We start from the raw sequence: 13,462 nt of genomic DNA on the forward strand, positions 1-13,462 counted from the left end.
ACCACCACCACGACACGATTTCCAGCCCTGACATCACCCAATACTTGGCCTTACCTATGGTACCGCCCACTACGTGATATGGCCGCTAATATGAAAGTAATCTCTCATCGTTGCTATTGAGATCGAGCCTGTCACTGAAGAACCTGCCCGTTAAGCTGCGGTGGCGCGTCTTCTGTTGCCTGGTTCTGGGGTCTTGACGCTCCCTCTGCGCTCTGGCGCAACACCTCAGGCGTGATTTTGCGCTGCGGCCGGTCACTTGAAGGTGGGTGGTCGCCCGGCCATCGATGCCACAGGTACTACTTCCGCTGAATCGCCGCCGTCAATTAGGACTCGTTCTCACACATCGTTGCTCCGGGTGGTCAGGCAGCCGCTGCCAGTGCCCCAGGCCGGTGCGGTTGGCAGCTATGCTCGGCGGCGTGGATCGCAGCCAGCCCCCGAGACACGACGACAGCACGGCTGCACAGGCGGATGGTTTGCATGCCGGCTCCGGCGGGCCACAGGTTGGAGGCGGGCCGCTCCTCCCTCTTGACCATGACTACATACTTGGGACGCTGTATCCGCGCCGGCACAGCTTGCGGCCTGCATGCACGACTTCGCCGGCGCCCCGTCGTGCTGTCACGGTCCCGCCGCCCGCCAGATTCCTGGGATAAACAGGCCATCACAATTTGGGTGCTGGGATGCGGGGAAGCGCTGGAAAGGGTCCGGTGGACGTTGGCGTTCGCGGCCTCCATTGGTGTGTATTTCTGCGCTTGGCTCGAGGCCGGCCTCTCTGGAGAAGAACGTCTGTGTCGTCACATGTCTAATACGGTTTCGTAGAGCGAAGCGTCGAGAATGCAGCGTCCTCGTGTTCACGCTCGTTCTTTCGACGGGGTCGGTCAGGTGGGTGAGTGATTCGGTGGATGTGCCATGCCAAGCCCGGATGTGGCTGAATCCCCACATCACATCACGGCGCATAAGGCCGTTGTTGAGCTGGTTTTGAGGCAGTATAGCTGGCTATGTATTACTGCCATGCTTGCCAAGACCCCCAGCGAATCCGAATATAGCAAGTTGAGGGCGCAGTGATGATAAACAGGACAGGTTTGACAGGCTTTCCCTGCAGACTCCGGGTTCAGCATACACCGGTATCTTGCGTTGTCTGCATTCGGGGCGCATGTGGTCAGCGTTCAAGTTGAAGCGACGCCATGGTGTGCGTGTTTCCATTTCGTGGCGCGCTGTCTTTTGTGCTAATAAGCGTGAACGCCGTTGGTTAGATTGACACCGCCGGCGACTTGACAATATATCGAGACACTGTTACGTGATTGCGCATCCGGATCTGCCTTCACGAAGGCATCATCACGAATATCTTGGAAACCATCGCCGACTGCGTTGGAATGCGGTGGGCCCCGGTACTGCATCCTCGCCATGGTATCAATTCTGAGACATTGCTTCCAGAGCTTAACAATAACCCGCGCTGTTCTCATCCGGTGGAAACCCCTTTCTCCTTCTCCTTCTCCCCACTTTCTTTCTACTTCCTTCCAGCCCGGTGCTGTCCTTTATTATTCTTGCCACGATGTTCGTCAAGGCTATTACCGTTTTTGCTTTTGCGTTCCTTGGAGTGCAAGCAGCACCGATGAAGCGAGATGATAGTTCTAGTGCCAGCGGTGAGCTTGAACGCGGAGCTATCACCTTCAACGTCCGTGCTAACGTCCATCAGCCTCCACATCCGCCCCCGTCTCCGTCGTCTCCATCCCTCTTCCGGGCTGTAAGTCCCCTCCCTCGCACGCCACAACGTGGACCCGGGCTGATCGCTGTCACAGTCGGCAACCTGAACGCGACGTACCTCCCACAGCTGACATCGATCGGCTTCCCTATCAGTAAGTCGCCGCGCCGTCCCGTCGTCTCTCTCATCTCTCTCCATAGAGTCCCCCCGATGATCTGACCCCCTATGACATCTTTGCCCATGCCCATGGAACAGATCCGTCGCAGACACCCGACTTGAACAGCGCGCTGTCGTTCGTGCAGGCGAACACCCAGGCGGTCGGGTCGGTCCGTGAGTACTACTGCCATTCTTGAGCTTGCTCGCTCGCTCGAGTCGCCGGCGTCCTGTTTGCTGAATTGTGGCATTGTGGCGTTGTGTATTGTGCATTGTGCGATCGTTGACGTACGCGGCCGCGTCGTTTGCGCGGCTTAGTCGGGACGAGTACCGTGCCGAAACTCGAAGGTGCGCATCGAATGCTTTGCGAGCGGAGTGTGTATTGAGATGCCGACGGACGCGCTCTGGAACCCTCCCCTTTCTCCCTTCCTCCAGCTGCCATCGTGCTCGCGCAGGCGACCTCGGTGATTGGCCAGTCTCAGAACCAGTTCTCGGCCCATATTGAAGGCGAGTCACCAGCTTTTCGGTTTTAGGCTCATAGAATGAATACTGAAGTCGATCTGCTGATGTAGTCTTGAACGCGACGCCCATCGTCGAAGTCTCGAACATCGGTGGGGCCGCGATTACACTTGCGACGGGGACGGCAGCGGGCGGCGTCCCAACGACATTGGGAGGCGTCGTCTTCACAGCAGCCCCGGCAGCCGCGTGAGTACCACTGACTCCCTTATTCGTTTCATGTTCTTGGCCTGACTCCGCATACGTCAGCAATGGTGGGATGCGCCAAGAGGTCCCCAGGTCGTTATTGGCAGGCGCTGCAGTCGCTTTGGGAAGTGTTGCCTTTGGGGCGCTTGCAGTGCTATGATTGACGCGGTCGAGATGACGTATACGTAGTACCACCCCTTGGGAATCTTACCGTCAGGTGCTTTGTATGTTTCTGCGGTCTGTGTGACATGGAGAAGCTCAGTTTGGATCTATTACCTATTGCGAGCGAAGCGAGCATACCCATCTGGCGGACTCGGATTGCACTCGCGCCGAACAAACAAGTACCCGCAAGATCTGCAACCATCAAAATCTTGCTGCAGTTCACTCAAATCTCTTCCTATTTCCACTTAAGCTCACACAGATGTGTAATCATGCAACAAACCTGTTTATAACAAGTTGTACTTTAATTGGAGAAGGTTTTCCAATGAGATATCCCCGTCTTCGCTGAATATCAGCACGTCGGTGGTTCGGGCGCTCTTGTCGGGCGTCGTTTGAAGTCTGAGTTGTCCCCTTTTCCGAGTCCGCCTGCATGTTAACGCTCCCAGCGCAGCCATAACCATCGTGACTCACGAAGAATAGTAGTTCATACTGGTAGCTACGGCTTCTAGTGATAAGTGGCCTGCTTTAGCCCTGAGTGGCACCGGCGCTTGTAAGAGTGTTCAGTAGCGATCAGATCTCGGAGAGACCCGGCAGCGGGACGACCCCGAGCTTGCTTCGAGCAACTATCCTCTCGAGAATCGCTTGTGCTCAACCTGATTCTGGTGAACTATTCTACATATATTGTGAATGTGGCCCGGACTAGCACGGCGGGTTGCCAAGGCTCTTGAATAAAGCATTCAACTCAAAATCGCGGGCAGTCCTCAATTGTAAGCACTCGCCTACGTTGACTTGTCCTGAGGCAAAACTTTGCGTGAGGTGCTCATGCCTCATTTCGGAATGTTGACTTCAGATAGAACACGACTACCAAACTCGATGAGCCCAGAATAATGTTCTTCCTGCAAGCTGCGTTGAACATTCGCTCCTGCCGTGGGTCCCTTTCTGGTTTCCTCTGCAGCTGGATCCACGTTGAAGATGCAGATGAGGGGATGCGTTACGTACTTGGAGCCTCCACTAGTCTTCACGAGCGTGCGCAGATGTTGCATTGCTTAGTTCCTTGTGAACGAGTTCGGTTCTGCTGCGACCGAGCTCACTGCGGGAGCGCAGCGTCTGCGCGTTCACCATCATCACAGGCTCAGATTGCTAGATAACATCCAGTAATCACTGCTCTTGTCGTCCAGGTGGTGTGGCTGGCGGCTACTATCGCCTTGTGACATCGCGTCCCGAGTCTGCTGGAGATCACGGTCGTGATATCCGCAGCTTTTTTGGATGCACTTGGCGCGTACGCAGCGTGACCTTGCTGCGACAAGCTTGAAGCCGCAGCTCCTCATAACTGTACTCTTGCATTGTGTTCGAGGCATCCTGCTGCGTTGATGCGCAGCGCGAGTCAGCTGAACCTGAAGACTTTGCGGTTGCTTGGCTCATAATCTGTAGATGACCGGGTTCGGACAAGCGCGAGGCTCAGGGGCAGGAATTTACTGAACCTCGGATGTGGCTGTGATGCATTTTCTCACCGCCACCGCTCCTACCCCGCGGCCTCTCATCCTGCTGCCCAACCGCAGTCTACCGCAGCCCACCACACTTACTTCTCTTGCGATATGCTTGTTCTGCCAAGTCATAGGTTTCACAATGTGGTGCCGCGTCGAAATGTCTCACTACGCACTTTGATCGCATTATTGCCACATCACGACCCGGCCCCCTATGCCCGGCGCGTTGGAAGTCTCGCTATTATCTCCGCCTGAGAGCGGAGTGATTTGCATCGGATTGCTTGCCGGGTGGCCCTTGGGTCTTGACTGGGAATTGGAATTTGATGTCCGACTAATAGCAACGAGGCGGTTCCAGAGTGCAATACATTCTCGAGGCGATGCACCTCGCTGGGAACATGAACACCTTGGTGCACAGCTTGGTGCTCTTTATCTGCAACGTTCACTATTAAACCTAGGAGGCACAGTCTTGCGCTCCTGCCTGAGCAAGGGGGTCCTCACATTCCTTCCCCCGCGATGGCGAGACTCTTTTTCCGCCAGTTCGGTGCGCTGTTCGTGAAGAACTGGCTCGTACTTGGCAAGCATCCGGTGGTGAGTGCGAAAGTTGATCTATCAACATCGCCCTTAACTGAGCCCCGCAGGTGAACCTACTACGATGCCTTGTCCTGCCCGTTGGGTTAGCGGTCTTTCTCGCATACGCCCAAGTCTTCCTTTCACGCCCCAGCAAGGTATGTGCTTCGGGAAACACAAAGATGCCACGTTTACTGACCACAATGCGTGACCAGAATGGCTTGGGGACCATGGTGCCCGTAGCATCGCTGGCAGACACTTTCGACCCTGACCTCACGCTCCTCTGGTCCGACGACACTGACGGTGCAGGCGCGATCTCCCCTTCGGACATCATCTCTCGCATGACACGCGGATTCTCCGGCAAGCAGCTTGCGTCTTTCCGCAAGGTTAGCTCGGACGACATTGCTACAATCTGCCGAGAGAACTTCAGCGGCTCGTCTGCTTGTTTCGCAAGCGTGACCTTCCAAGCAATCCCGGCAGCGGGAAGCAACCAGACCTTGAACTATACCATCCAGGCAGACAGCGCTCTCGGCTTTGTAGATGTCATCGACCATAGCTCCGATTACGAACGTCGTATCTTCCCACTTCAATGGGCGATCGAGAGCGTGAGTTTTCCACATGCAGTCTGCTATCTGTTTTGCCTGAAGAAATTGTTTCAGGCCATCATTGAGCTCGATACCGGAGTAACCCCGACAAGGCCTCTGATATGGCCGTATACCCAATCTACGAACGATGATGAGATTGAAGGAATACGTCTCGGTATGTCCAAGTCGCACGACTGTCTATTCCGGAGGCAGTCTGTTAATCGGCCTTCATATAGCCTACATCTCCTTCGCAGCCAATCTTCTCGTCATCGCATTGTAAGCATCTATGTATTCTATCTGTTTCTCGTCACTGATGATTGTGTGCAGCTTCCTGTGTTTTGTTGGTGTGTCCTATCAACTACCAGGGATGGCGGTCTCTGAGCGCGCGACCGGATTGACGAGCCACATGAAGGCAATGGGACTTCTCGACTCAGCGCGAGTGATGTGTGTATATATCTGTTGTCTCCACATTCCCCCACGCTGACATCGCGCGCAGATCATGGCATCTTAGTCTATCGCTCGCGTATCTCCCCGCATGGCTCATCATAGCCGGGGTGTGGAAGGCCAAGCTCTTCACCGGCACGAGCACAGGGATCATGGTCGCCATCCATATCCTCACTGGCCTTTCCCTGGCGAGCTGGTCGATGTTTGTCATGGCACCGTTTGGGAAGAGTCCTCAGCTTGCCGCGATTACTTCCACCGTCCTCGCTTTGGTATGGTGCGTCATCGGGATGGTGTTTACCGGTATTTCGACGACCACCGCGTTCATCCTCATCCTCTTCTTCCCACCATTCTTCCTCCCAATCGCCATCCGCTGCGTCGTGGGATTTGAAATCACCTCCACGCCGACTTCTGCGACTGTATCGGACCCCGAGTATTTCATCACCCTGTGGCCGCTCTTCTTGGCAACTATCGTGAGTATGCACGCCTACGCTTCACATTGGATCGCGCCGTGAACACTGACGTCGGCTTCTCAGATCTCGATATTCTTATGGCCAGTGGTCGGTGCACTCTGGGAACGATGGATATACGACGCCAGGAATCCGTCAAGTGGAGGTTGCTGTGGTCGCCGTAAGAAGCAGGACGTGCCCGCGCCACCCCCGAATGTCGCGATCTCCATTCGCAACCTTGGCAAGGACTTCCGCACGTCTATCTTCAAAGGGAAGAAAGGTCTTGTCACCGCCATCTCGGACTTAAGCCTCGACATCCCGAAGTATGGTATCTTTGTTCTTCTGGGGCCCAATGGGTACGTTCTTTGCCTGATACTGTCGGTTCGGCTCTGATTAACGGTCTGGTGATACAGCGCTGGGAAGTCGACGGCCATGTCTGTGCTCGGTGGTCTGACTGGTCGGACGAGAGGTACCGTTGTATTTGAGGGAGGCGTCTCGCAACCCCCGCGCGGAAGCATCGGCTTGGTCCCGCAGAAGAACGTCCTATTCCCAGAGCTGACGTGCTACCAAACGCTCCGGCTGTTCAAGACGATCAAGCCGCGGTTCGACAACTCTGCGCAGGACGAGGACATTGTCCAGCTACTGCGCGATTGTGACCTTGGAAGCAAGATACACTACAACGCGGCGGAGCTGAGTGGCGGACAGAAGCGGAAGTTGCAGCTTGCCATTGGGTTGGTTGGAGGATCAAAGAGTGCGTCGCATATTCCTCGATAAATGGAGGTGTACTAACGAGCTTCATCCTTCACAGTCGTTCTCGTCGACGAGGTGAGTAATAGCTATACTTTTTGCGGCCCTATACCTACCTATCAACCTGCTGTGTAGTGCACGTCAGGTGTGGATCCCCTATCCCGCCGGGCTATCTGGAAGACCTTGACAGCAGTGAAGAACGACCGGACCATTGTTTTCACCACCCACGTATGTTTGCTCTGCTGTGTGTAGGAGCATGCGGTATGCGAACTTACTGTCCTCGATAGTTCCTCGATGAAGCAGATCTACTCGCCGATGAGATTGCTGTCTTGGCTGCCCCGGGCAAGCTAGTCGCACACGGCAACCCAGTCAACCTGAAGTCGACCCTTGGCGATGGATATACCATGAAAGTCACGTACCAGACCCCCGGTGAGAAGGCGTCGTTGCACGACTCCACCGCCTTGCTGGACATTGTCCGTCGCATTGCACCCCAGACCCAGGTTTCCGTCGCAGGTCCGGACGAGTTCGCGTACCATCTGAAGATTCACGATCCTGCAGTCGTCCGGCAGGTCCTCGAGGCTGTCGAGAGGGAGAAAGGCTCATTACAGATTGCCTCCTATGCTGTCTCTGCTACGTCCATCGAGGACATCTTCCTCGAGTTGATGCAAGACGCCGAGCAGAAGCAGTCCGATCCTGATGCCGAGAAGGAAGAACCCACCCCCATCCCAGAAACTGTCGAAATCCCTGTTCTTGCGCCAGCGAAGATCGACCTCTCCAGCGGCACTCAGCGCACCGTTCTAGGCCAGGCCCTGACGATATTCCACAAGCGCCTCCTCATCGCACGTCGGAGCTGGCTCTCCTACGTCCTTGGCATGGGTGTCCTGCTCGTCGCGTCGTGCGTGCCACTGAAGTTCGTCCCGAAGAATCAGGAGGCGTGTCAAGTCGTCGGGACGAAATTCTTCGACTCGCCGTTGTTCCTCCCCGACTCCACGCTCGGCTTTAACTTCGACGGCGCTCCTTCTGGGTTCCTCCCATTCGTCACTCCCCCGGGCTTGCTCAGCGCACTCGGCAACTCAACGAGCACGGTCTCAGTCGAAACACTCCCGGACAACTCAAGCTTCGTGAACGAGTTCACTCAGGATTACCTCAACGACTTCGATGGAGGACTCTCGGTTGATTTGCAAGCAGGTACATCGCTGATTGCCTGGAACGCTGAGTTCAGCACGTCCGGGCCCATCTACCTCAATACTGTATCAAATCTGCTCTACAACAAGGCCTTGAACGATTCTGGGAAGGCGACCGGGTCCCCGAAGCTCATCACGCCGACCTTGGGTAGCTTCCCGACGATCAGCGCGGGTAACCTCAAGCCGCTCGAGTGGGCTGCGTTCTTCGGTGCAGCTATGGTGCGTCTCTCTTGCCAACCGCATGGGCACGGGTGTTTGTGTGTGTGCTGAACATGAGGACAGGCTGTTTTCCCAGCCTTCTTCACGCTGTACGTTGCGCAAGAGCGGCGGTCTTCCGTGCAAGCGATGCAGTTCTCGAATGGCCTATCCAATCCCGCTGGCCTGTGGCTCGGACATCTGCTGTTCGACTCGATGTTCGGCGTCCTCTGTGCTACTATCCTCACGATTGTGTTCGCGGCGAAGTCTACGCTGTTCCAGGGACTTGGGTACCTGGTGAGTTGTATTACCACTGGCACAATCAGTAGGAAATGGCTGATCAGAGCGTCCGATGCCTAGTGGTTCATCATGGCCCTCCATGCCTACACTGGAACTCTGTTCGCATACCTTGTGTCCATCTGGCTCACCAACCCACTGGCCGCCTTCGCTGTCACGGCCGTCTACCAGATCATCATGTTTGGCGTACGTGGTCCCCTCGCATTGCCATGATGCCAAGTCCCTGACTATTTGCCTGAAGTTGTACCTCGCAGCATACATGCTCTCGCTCACCTACTCCAAAGCGGCCCAGTCAGGCAAGAACATCAACATCATCCGTGCGTCCCCAGTATTACACCCCCTACTATATCCCACACCCGCTCACCATCCTGCCAACAGACTTCACGATGTCCCTCCTCTCTCCATCGCTGAACGTCGTCCGCGCATCCTTCGTCTCTGTCAACCTCTTCTCCCTCCTCTGCGACGGCAGCGCACACGTCCCGACCTCTTCCCTCGGCAGCATCACGCGCTTCGGCGGGCCCATCCTCTACCTCATCCTATACGGCCTCGCACTCTTCGGCATCCTCATCTACGTCGACTCCGGCTCCGTCTGGAAGCAGAAGGTCCTCGCGCGCGGATCGCGCCCCAGCGCACGGTCCGGATCCACGGGTGGCGCCGCTGCGAGTTCACACCAACACCAGAGGCCAGACGTCCTGGCTGAGGCGCATGCGGTGAAGGAGTCGCAGGACGCGCTGCGCGTGCTCGACGTCTCCAAGTCGTTCTGGCGCGCGGGGAAAGTCGTCGACTCGGTCAGCTTCGGCGTCGCGCAGGACACCATCTTCGCGCTGTTGGGCCCGAACGGTGCAGGCAAGACCACGGCGTTCAACATGATTCGTACGTTCTTCCGCCCTTCAGCTGGATCGCTTCCTAGACCAGAGGCACTGACTGACACCTTAATACTCCAGGCGGCGACCTCCTCCCAGACGGCGGCGAGATCCTCATCAACGGCCGCTCCATCGTCCGGCACACACAGCAGGCCCGCCTCTCGCTTGGGGTCTGCCCGCAATTCACCGCGATCGACGCGCAGCTCACTGTGCGCGAGCACCTTCACGTGTACGCGCGGCTCAAGGGCCTGCGCAGGGGCGCGGAGACGCAGCGGAATGTCCACGCTATCATGGTGGCGACGGGCTTGGACGTGTATGCAGACCGTCTGGCGAGCAAGCTGTCGGGCGGAAACCAGCGCAAGCTGGCGTTGGCGATCGCGCTCATTGGTATGTCTCTCTCGTTCTCGACTTGTGGAGAGGGAGGGCTGACGAGCGTGGACGACGACAGGCAACCCATCCGTGATCCTCATTGACGAGTTCTCGACGGGCGTGGACGCGAAGATGAAGCGCGATATGTGGGGCACGCTCAAGAACGTCTCTCACGGCAAGGCGATCGTCATCACGACCCGTACGTCCTCTCTGAACTCTGACCTCCGCCCTTCCCTTCCCCGCTGACCCGCGCGAATCCTGCAGACTCGATGGAAGAGGCCTCTACGCTCGCTAACAAAGTCGGCATCCTCGCGAAACGCATGCTCGCAGTAGGCCCGACCGACACGCTCATCTCACGCTACGCCCGCTACCTCGTACACTTCCCGTGCCGCACACGCGAAGACGTCCTCCGCGCGCAGACACTGATGGCGCGCATCCCGGGGGCGAAGATGGCGGACGACGTCGCGACGCGGTTCGAGGTCCCGATCGGCGAGGGGCTGTCACTCGCGCAGCTGTTTGGAATCATCGCGGAGGCGACGGCGCAGGAGGGCGCGGGTGCAAGTGGCGAGTGGGCGGTGGAGGAGGCGAGTCTGGAGAGTGTGTTCATGAAGGTGATCAGGGAGAACGATGTGGAGGAAGGGGATGGGGAGGCCAGGGCGAGGAGAGGTTGGTGGAGGGTGTGAGTGGTGAGTTGTACGCTTTTGGATCATGATATCACGACTTCCGTCCGCTTCAAGATACCCTGCTATCACTGCACATATAATGGGTCCTTTGCTTCATGGGCTGATATTACACGGACGGTTACAACGATGAATATAGTACAACATGGGATTCGATACCAGGAATAGAGACGTCTTGATTTCTATAACGCATATACCCAGTCTTCCAATATCCGGATAACGATACACTCACGGAATCAGGTTTTGCTCAACCCACTCCTCTCCCTGTCGCCTGAACAGGACTCTCGTGTTGGGCTGGACACCAAGCGCAGCCCAGTCGATCTCCACCGGCTCGACCAGCATGAGCGCGAAGTTGTGCAGGGCAACCTGGAAGTTCTTCTTGTCCTCGTCCGTCTTGGCCTCCTCCTCCGTCGGCACGGACGTCGGCCATCCCTTCTGCTCCTCAAAGCTGATGGGCGTACCAGGCGGGTAGGGGGCACACCAGCTTGCGCGCAAGTCCGGCGGCATCATCGCAAAGACCTCCTTCCTCTTCGCCTCCCAATCGAAACCTTGCTTGACCAGCAGCTTGAGTGCGGTCGCGTCATCGGGGATGGGCGTTGGGGAGGATGTGCCGGGGGTAGGAGAGGGGTAGATGTGCGTGAAGCCGGTGATGCGGAACTGGTCCTGGGAACCTTCCATCCACCAGCAGAGCTCGACGCGTTGGTTCCCGTGCGCCTGAGAAACTTTGGCCGCGCGCGAGTCGGTGGAGGTGACGAGGAGGGGGAGATCAGCATGGCCCTCTGGGTTGATGAAGCCGCGGTGGACTTGAGAGCGGACGCGCGGGGTGTTTGTCGCGTCGACAGTCGCGAGTTGATAGACTGCAGAGTCGATGTCAGCGATCACTGTGTTTCGGTGCAGAGGCTGCATATATGCGCACTGATCTTGCCCTTGTTATTGGGGTGGCTGAGAGCCTTGTTGATGGCTTCAACCCAGCGCGGTGTGGAGGCCATGGGTGGACAGTCAAGAGATCGAGACGAAGCTGAGATGATGGTGATGGTGCAGGTTATAAGGGCGACCGCGAACGTTTCGCAAAGGTCTGGCCAGTCGCTACATAAGTATGCAAGTAAGTAGCCTGGATCAGCGTGCGACCGACGTCATCAAGGTGGGCGCTTGTGCGACCTCGAGCTTGACATCCTTCCATGCATCCACGCTTTTGGCTCGGAATTCTGCCTCCTTGTCTTTGGCAATCTCATCGGCCTCTCGTGGCTTGACCATCCATCGCCCGACCGCCACCATCAGCACCTACAACACAGCTGGACCCACATGTGCAACTAGGTCGCTGACATACCATGCCCTCCATATCCCTTCTCGCTGCCGGTTCCAACGCCCGAGGTCAGCTTGCCACCGGAGACACCGAAGACGCACATCAATTTTGTCCCTGTATCTTCATCGGCAACTCTGCAGGCGTACTGCCAAATCGCATCGCTGCAGTTGAGCAAATCGCGTGCGGGTCGAACCACACACTTGCACTTCTGCGCACGGACGACGGCAAGACGGAGCTGTGGGGATGCGGGGACGGAAGCAAGGGACAACTTGGACCATCGTACGTCGCGCACACGCACAAGGCGAGTGACGATGCACGCGCTGTATTTCGTCCGCTGGACCTATCGTCCGAGGTCGCTGGAGTAGGGCCCTTGGATGGCTTTACGGTACGCCTAATCGCTGCTGGTTGGGAGACCTCCTACGTCGCGCTGTCGCACTCGGATCGTGGTGATGTGCTCCTCTCCATGGGTGCGAACGACTTTGGTAACCTCGGGGTCGGCGCGTGCACCTCTGCCCGTTCAAACCAAAGTGTCCATGTTGTCGATCTTTCCAGCGTCCTTCCATTCGACGAAGTGCGCCCCGGGGCCATCTTGAAGATACTCTCGCTCTCTGCCGGACCCCATCATACAATTGTCCGCGTCAGCTTCGCGTTCCCGGACGGTTCGTCTCGCACGTTCCTGGCTGGTTGGGGAACCTCGCGGCACGGCCAGCTTGGTCCCATACTCAACGAAGCAAATCGTTCCAATCTATCCACATCTTCCCCTCATCCCATCCCAGCCGACGACCCTGATGATATCATGGCTATCTCGTTGGGCAACCAGCACACCGTGTGTCTGCGGTCGTCCGGCCATCTTCACGCGCTTGGCTCGAACCGCAAAGAACAGTTGTCTGGGATCGAGGCCCTCGGTGGCATGAAGCAGATCGACTGTACCTGGAACGGGACGTACGCACTTCTGGACACCGGGGAAGTCGTCGCGACGGGCAGCAATACACACTGCCAGCTCGGGCGCGGGGCGGGGACGCACGAGCGACACGGCGGGCTCGCGCCCGTACAGTTTCCCTTCGTGCTTTCCCCAGGCCAAGTCTCGTATCTCATCTGCGGGAGCGAGCACGTCCTGTGCATCATCGACCGCAGTGACTCATCTGAATCTGATGCGCATATAACGAGGGAGGTCTGGGGCTGGGGCTGGAACGAGCACGGAAACCTGGGCACTAGGGGGACAGACGACGTGGGTGTCCCAGTCAAGATTTGGCCGCCTCCGCCCTCAGTTGTTCCCGCTGGGGAGTCCGCGGGAGACGTCGTCCATGCGTGGGCAGGTTGCGGGACGAGCTTCTTGTTGGTGCATCGGCACTGAGGCGATGAAGTCATCGATGTCTTATCCGACATTGTCTCCCTGGCAGCGGCCTCAGCCTTAACGATGATCGTCTCCCGGCTTAGGTATGCTAGGCGCATCGGGTACCAGGTCAGTACGTAGGTGTGTTGGGGCACAATATATGCACCCCTGATGATTTATCACGTTCTAATCATGTACTTGCCGCAGGCTGCTGGTCCGATCTCCGCGCGGGTGGTGGTTATGCTGTACTGCT

The 13,462-nt window shown here is 57.1% G+C and overlaps 5 protein-coding genes across 5 annotated transcripts; 4 read left to right on the forward strand and 1 right to left on the reverse strand.

The window, feature by feature from the left end:
- The first annotated feature begins 52 nt into the window (after positions 1-52).
- Positions 53-1,032, forward strand: L226DRAFT_34724 (uncharacterized protein). The gene is made up of 4 exons (XM_067674120.1): positions 53-96; positions 156-293; positions 364-883; positions 958-1,032. The coding sequence occupies exons 2-3, from the start codon at positions 285-287 to the stop codon at positions 814-816; spliced, it is 462 nt and encodes a 153-aa protein (XP_067543270.1). The 5' UTR covers positions 53-96; positions 156-284; the 3' UTR covers positions 817-883; positions 958-1,032.
- A 304-nt stretch (positions 1,033-1,336) lies between these two features.
- L226DRAFT_34679 (uncharacterized protein) lies at positions 1,337-2,864 on the forward strand. The gene is made up of 9 exons (XM_067674116.1): positions 1,337-1,375; positions 1,432-1,640; positions 1,694-1,741; positions 1,797-1,853; positions 1,955-2,029; positions 2,171-2,200; positions 2,288-2,359; positions 2,425-2,557; positions 2,618-2,864. Exons 2-9 carry the CDS (start codon positions 1,550-1,552, stop codon positions 2,712-2,714), a joined length of 603 nt encoding a protein of 200 aa, XP_067543271.1. The 5' UTR covers positions 1,337-1,375; positions 1,432-1,549; the 3' UTR covers positions 2,715-2,864.
- Positions 2,865-4,491: 1,627 nt separating this feature from the next.
- Positions 4,492-10,788, forward strand: L226DRAFT_528832 (P-loop containing nucleoside triphosphate hydrolase protein). The gene is made up of 19 exons (XM_067679473.1): positions 4,492-4,785; positions 4,836-4,922; positions 4,980-5,369; positions 5,424-5,523; positions 5,585-5,624; positions 5,676-5,792; positions 5,845-6,262; positions 6,326-6,594; positions 6,652-6,989; positions 7,047-7,063; positions 7,121-7,213; positions 7,273-8,388; positions 8,452-8,661; positions 8,725-8,847; positions 8,903-8,978; positions 9,040-9,534; positions 9,606-9,911; positions 9,973-10,092; positions 10,158-10,788. Exons 1-19 carry the CDS (start codon positions 4,711-4,713, stop codon positions 10,574-10,576), a joined length of 4,809 nt encoding a protein of 1,602 aa, XP_067543272.1. The 5' UTR covers positions 4,492-4,710; the 3' UTR covers positions 10,577-10,788.
- L226DRAFT_476038 (uncharacterized protein) lies at positions 10,639-11,696 on the reverse strand. Its single transcript, XM_067676695.1, has 2 exons — positions 11,490-11,696; positions 10,639-11,430 (listed from the first exon to the last, which is right to left on the reverse strand). Exons 1-2 carry the CDS (start codon positions 11,560-11,562, stop codon positions 10,802-10,804), a joined length of 702 nt encoding a protein of 233 aa, XP_067543273.1. The 5' UTR covers positions 11,563-11,696; the 3' UTR covers positions 10,639-10,801.
- Positions 11,697-11,901: 205 nt separating this feature from the next.
- L226DRAFT_450175 (RCC1/BLIP-II) lies at positions 11,902-13,230 on the forward strand (the record flags this gene model as incomplete). The annotated part of the gene is made up of 1 exon (XM_067674933.1): positions 11,902-13,230. The coding sequence occupies one exon, from the start codon at positions 11,902-11,904 to the stop codon at positions 13,228-13,230; it is 1,329 nt and encodes a 442-aa protein (XP_067543274.1).
- Between the last annotated feature and the right edge of the window lie 232 nt (positions 13,231-13,462).

Source organism: Lentinus tigrinus (assembly GCF_003813185.1).
Source record: "Lentinus tigrinus ALCF2SS1-7 unplaced genomic scaffold L226scaffold_1, whole genome shotgun sequence".
Taxonomy (NCBI): Eukaryota; Fungi; Basidiomycota; class Agaricomycetes; order Polyporales; family Polyporaceae; genus Lentinus; species Lentinus tigrinus.

Excerpts from the sequence above, each read along its gene's own strand:
- L226DRAFT_34679 (XM_067674116.1), top strand. The coding sequence starts at position 1,550 with ATGTTCGTCAAGGCTATTACCGTTTTTGCTTTTGCGTTCCTTGGAGTG. Across the intron at positions 2,030-2,170 it reads CCAGGCGGTCGGGTCGGTCC|TCGGGACGAGTACCGTGCCG; the intron begins GTGAGTACTACT and ends TGCGCGGCTTAG. Across the intron at positions 2,360-2,424 it reads GTTCTCGGCCCATATTGAAG|TCTTGAACGCGACGCCCATC; the intron begins GCGAGTCACCAG and ends CTGCTGATGTAG.
- L226DRAFT_528832 (XM_067679473.1), top strand. The coding sequence starts at position 4,711 with ATGGCGAGACTCTTTTTCCGCCAGTTCGGTGCGCTGTTCGTGAAGAAC. Across the intron at positions 4,786-4,835 it reads TACTTGGCAAGCATCCGGTG|GTGAACCTACTACGATGCCT; the intron begins GTGAGTGCGAAA and ends TGAGCCCCGCAG. Across the intron at positions 10,093-10,157 it reads GGCGATCGTCATCACGACCC|ACTCGATGGAAGAGGCCTCT; the intron begins GTACGTCCTCTC and ends CGAATCCTGCAG.
- L226DRAFT_476038 (XM_067676695.1), bottom strand. The coding sequence starts at position 11,562 with ATGGCCTCCACACCGCGCTGGGTTGAAGCCATCAACAAGGCTCTCAGC. Across the intron at positions 11,431-11,489 it reads CAATAACAAGGGCAAGATCA|TCTATCAACTCGCGACTGTC; the intron begins GTGCGCATATAT and ends TCGACTCTGCAG.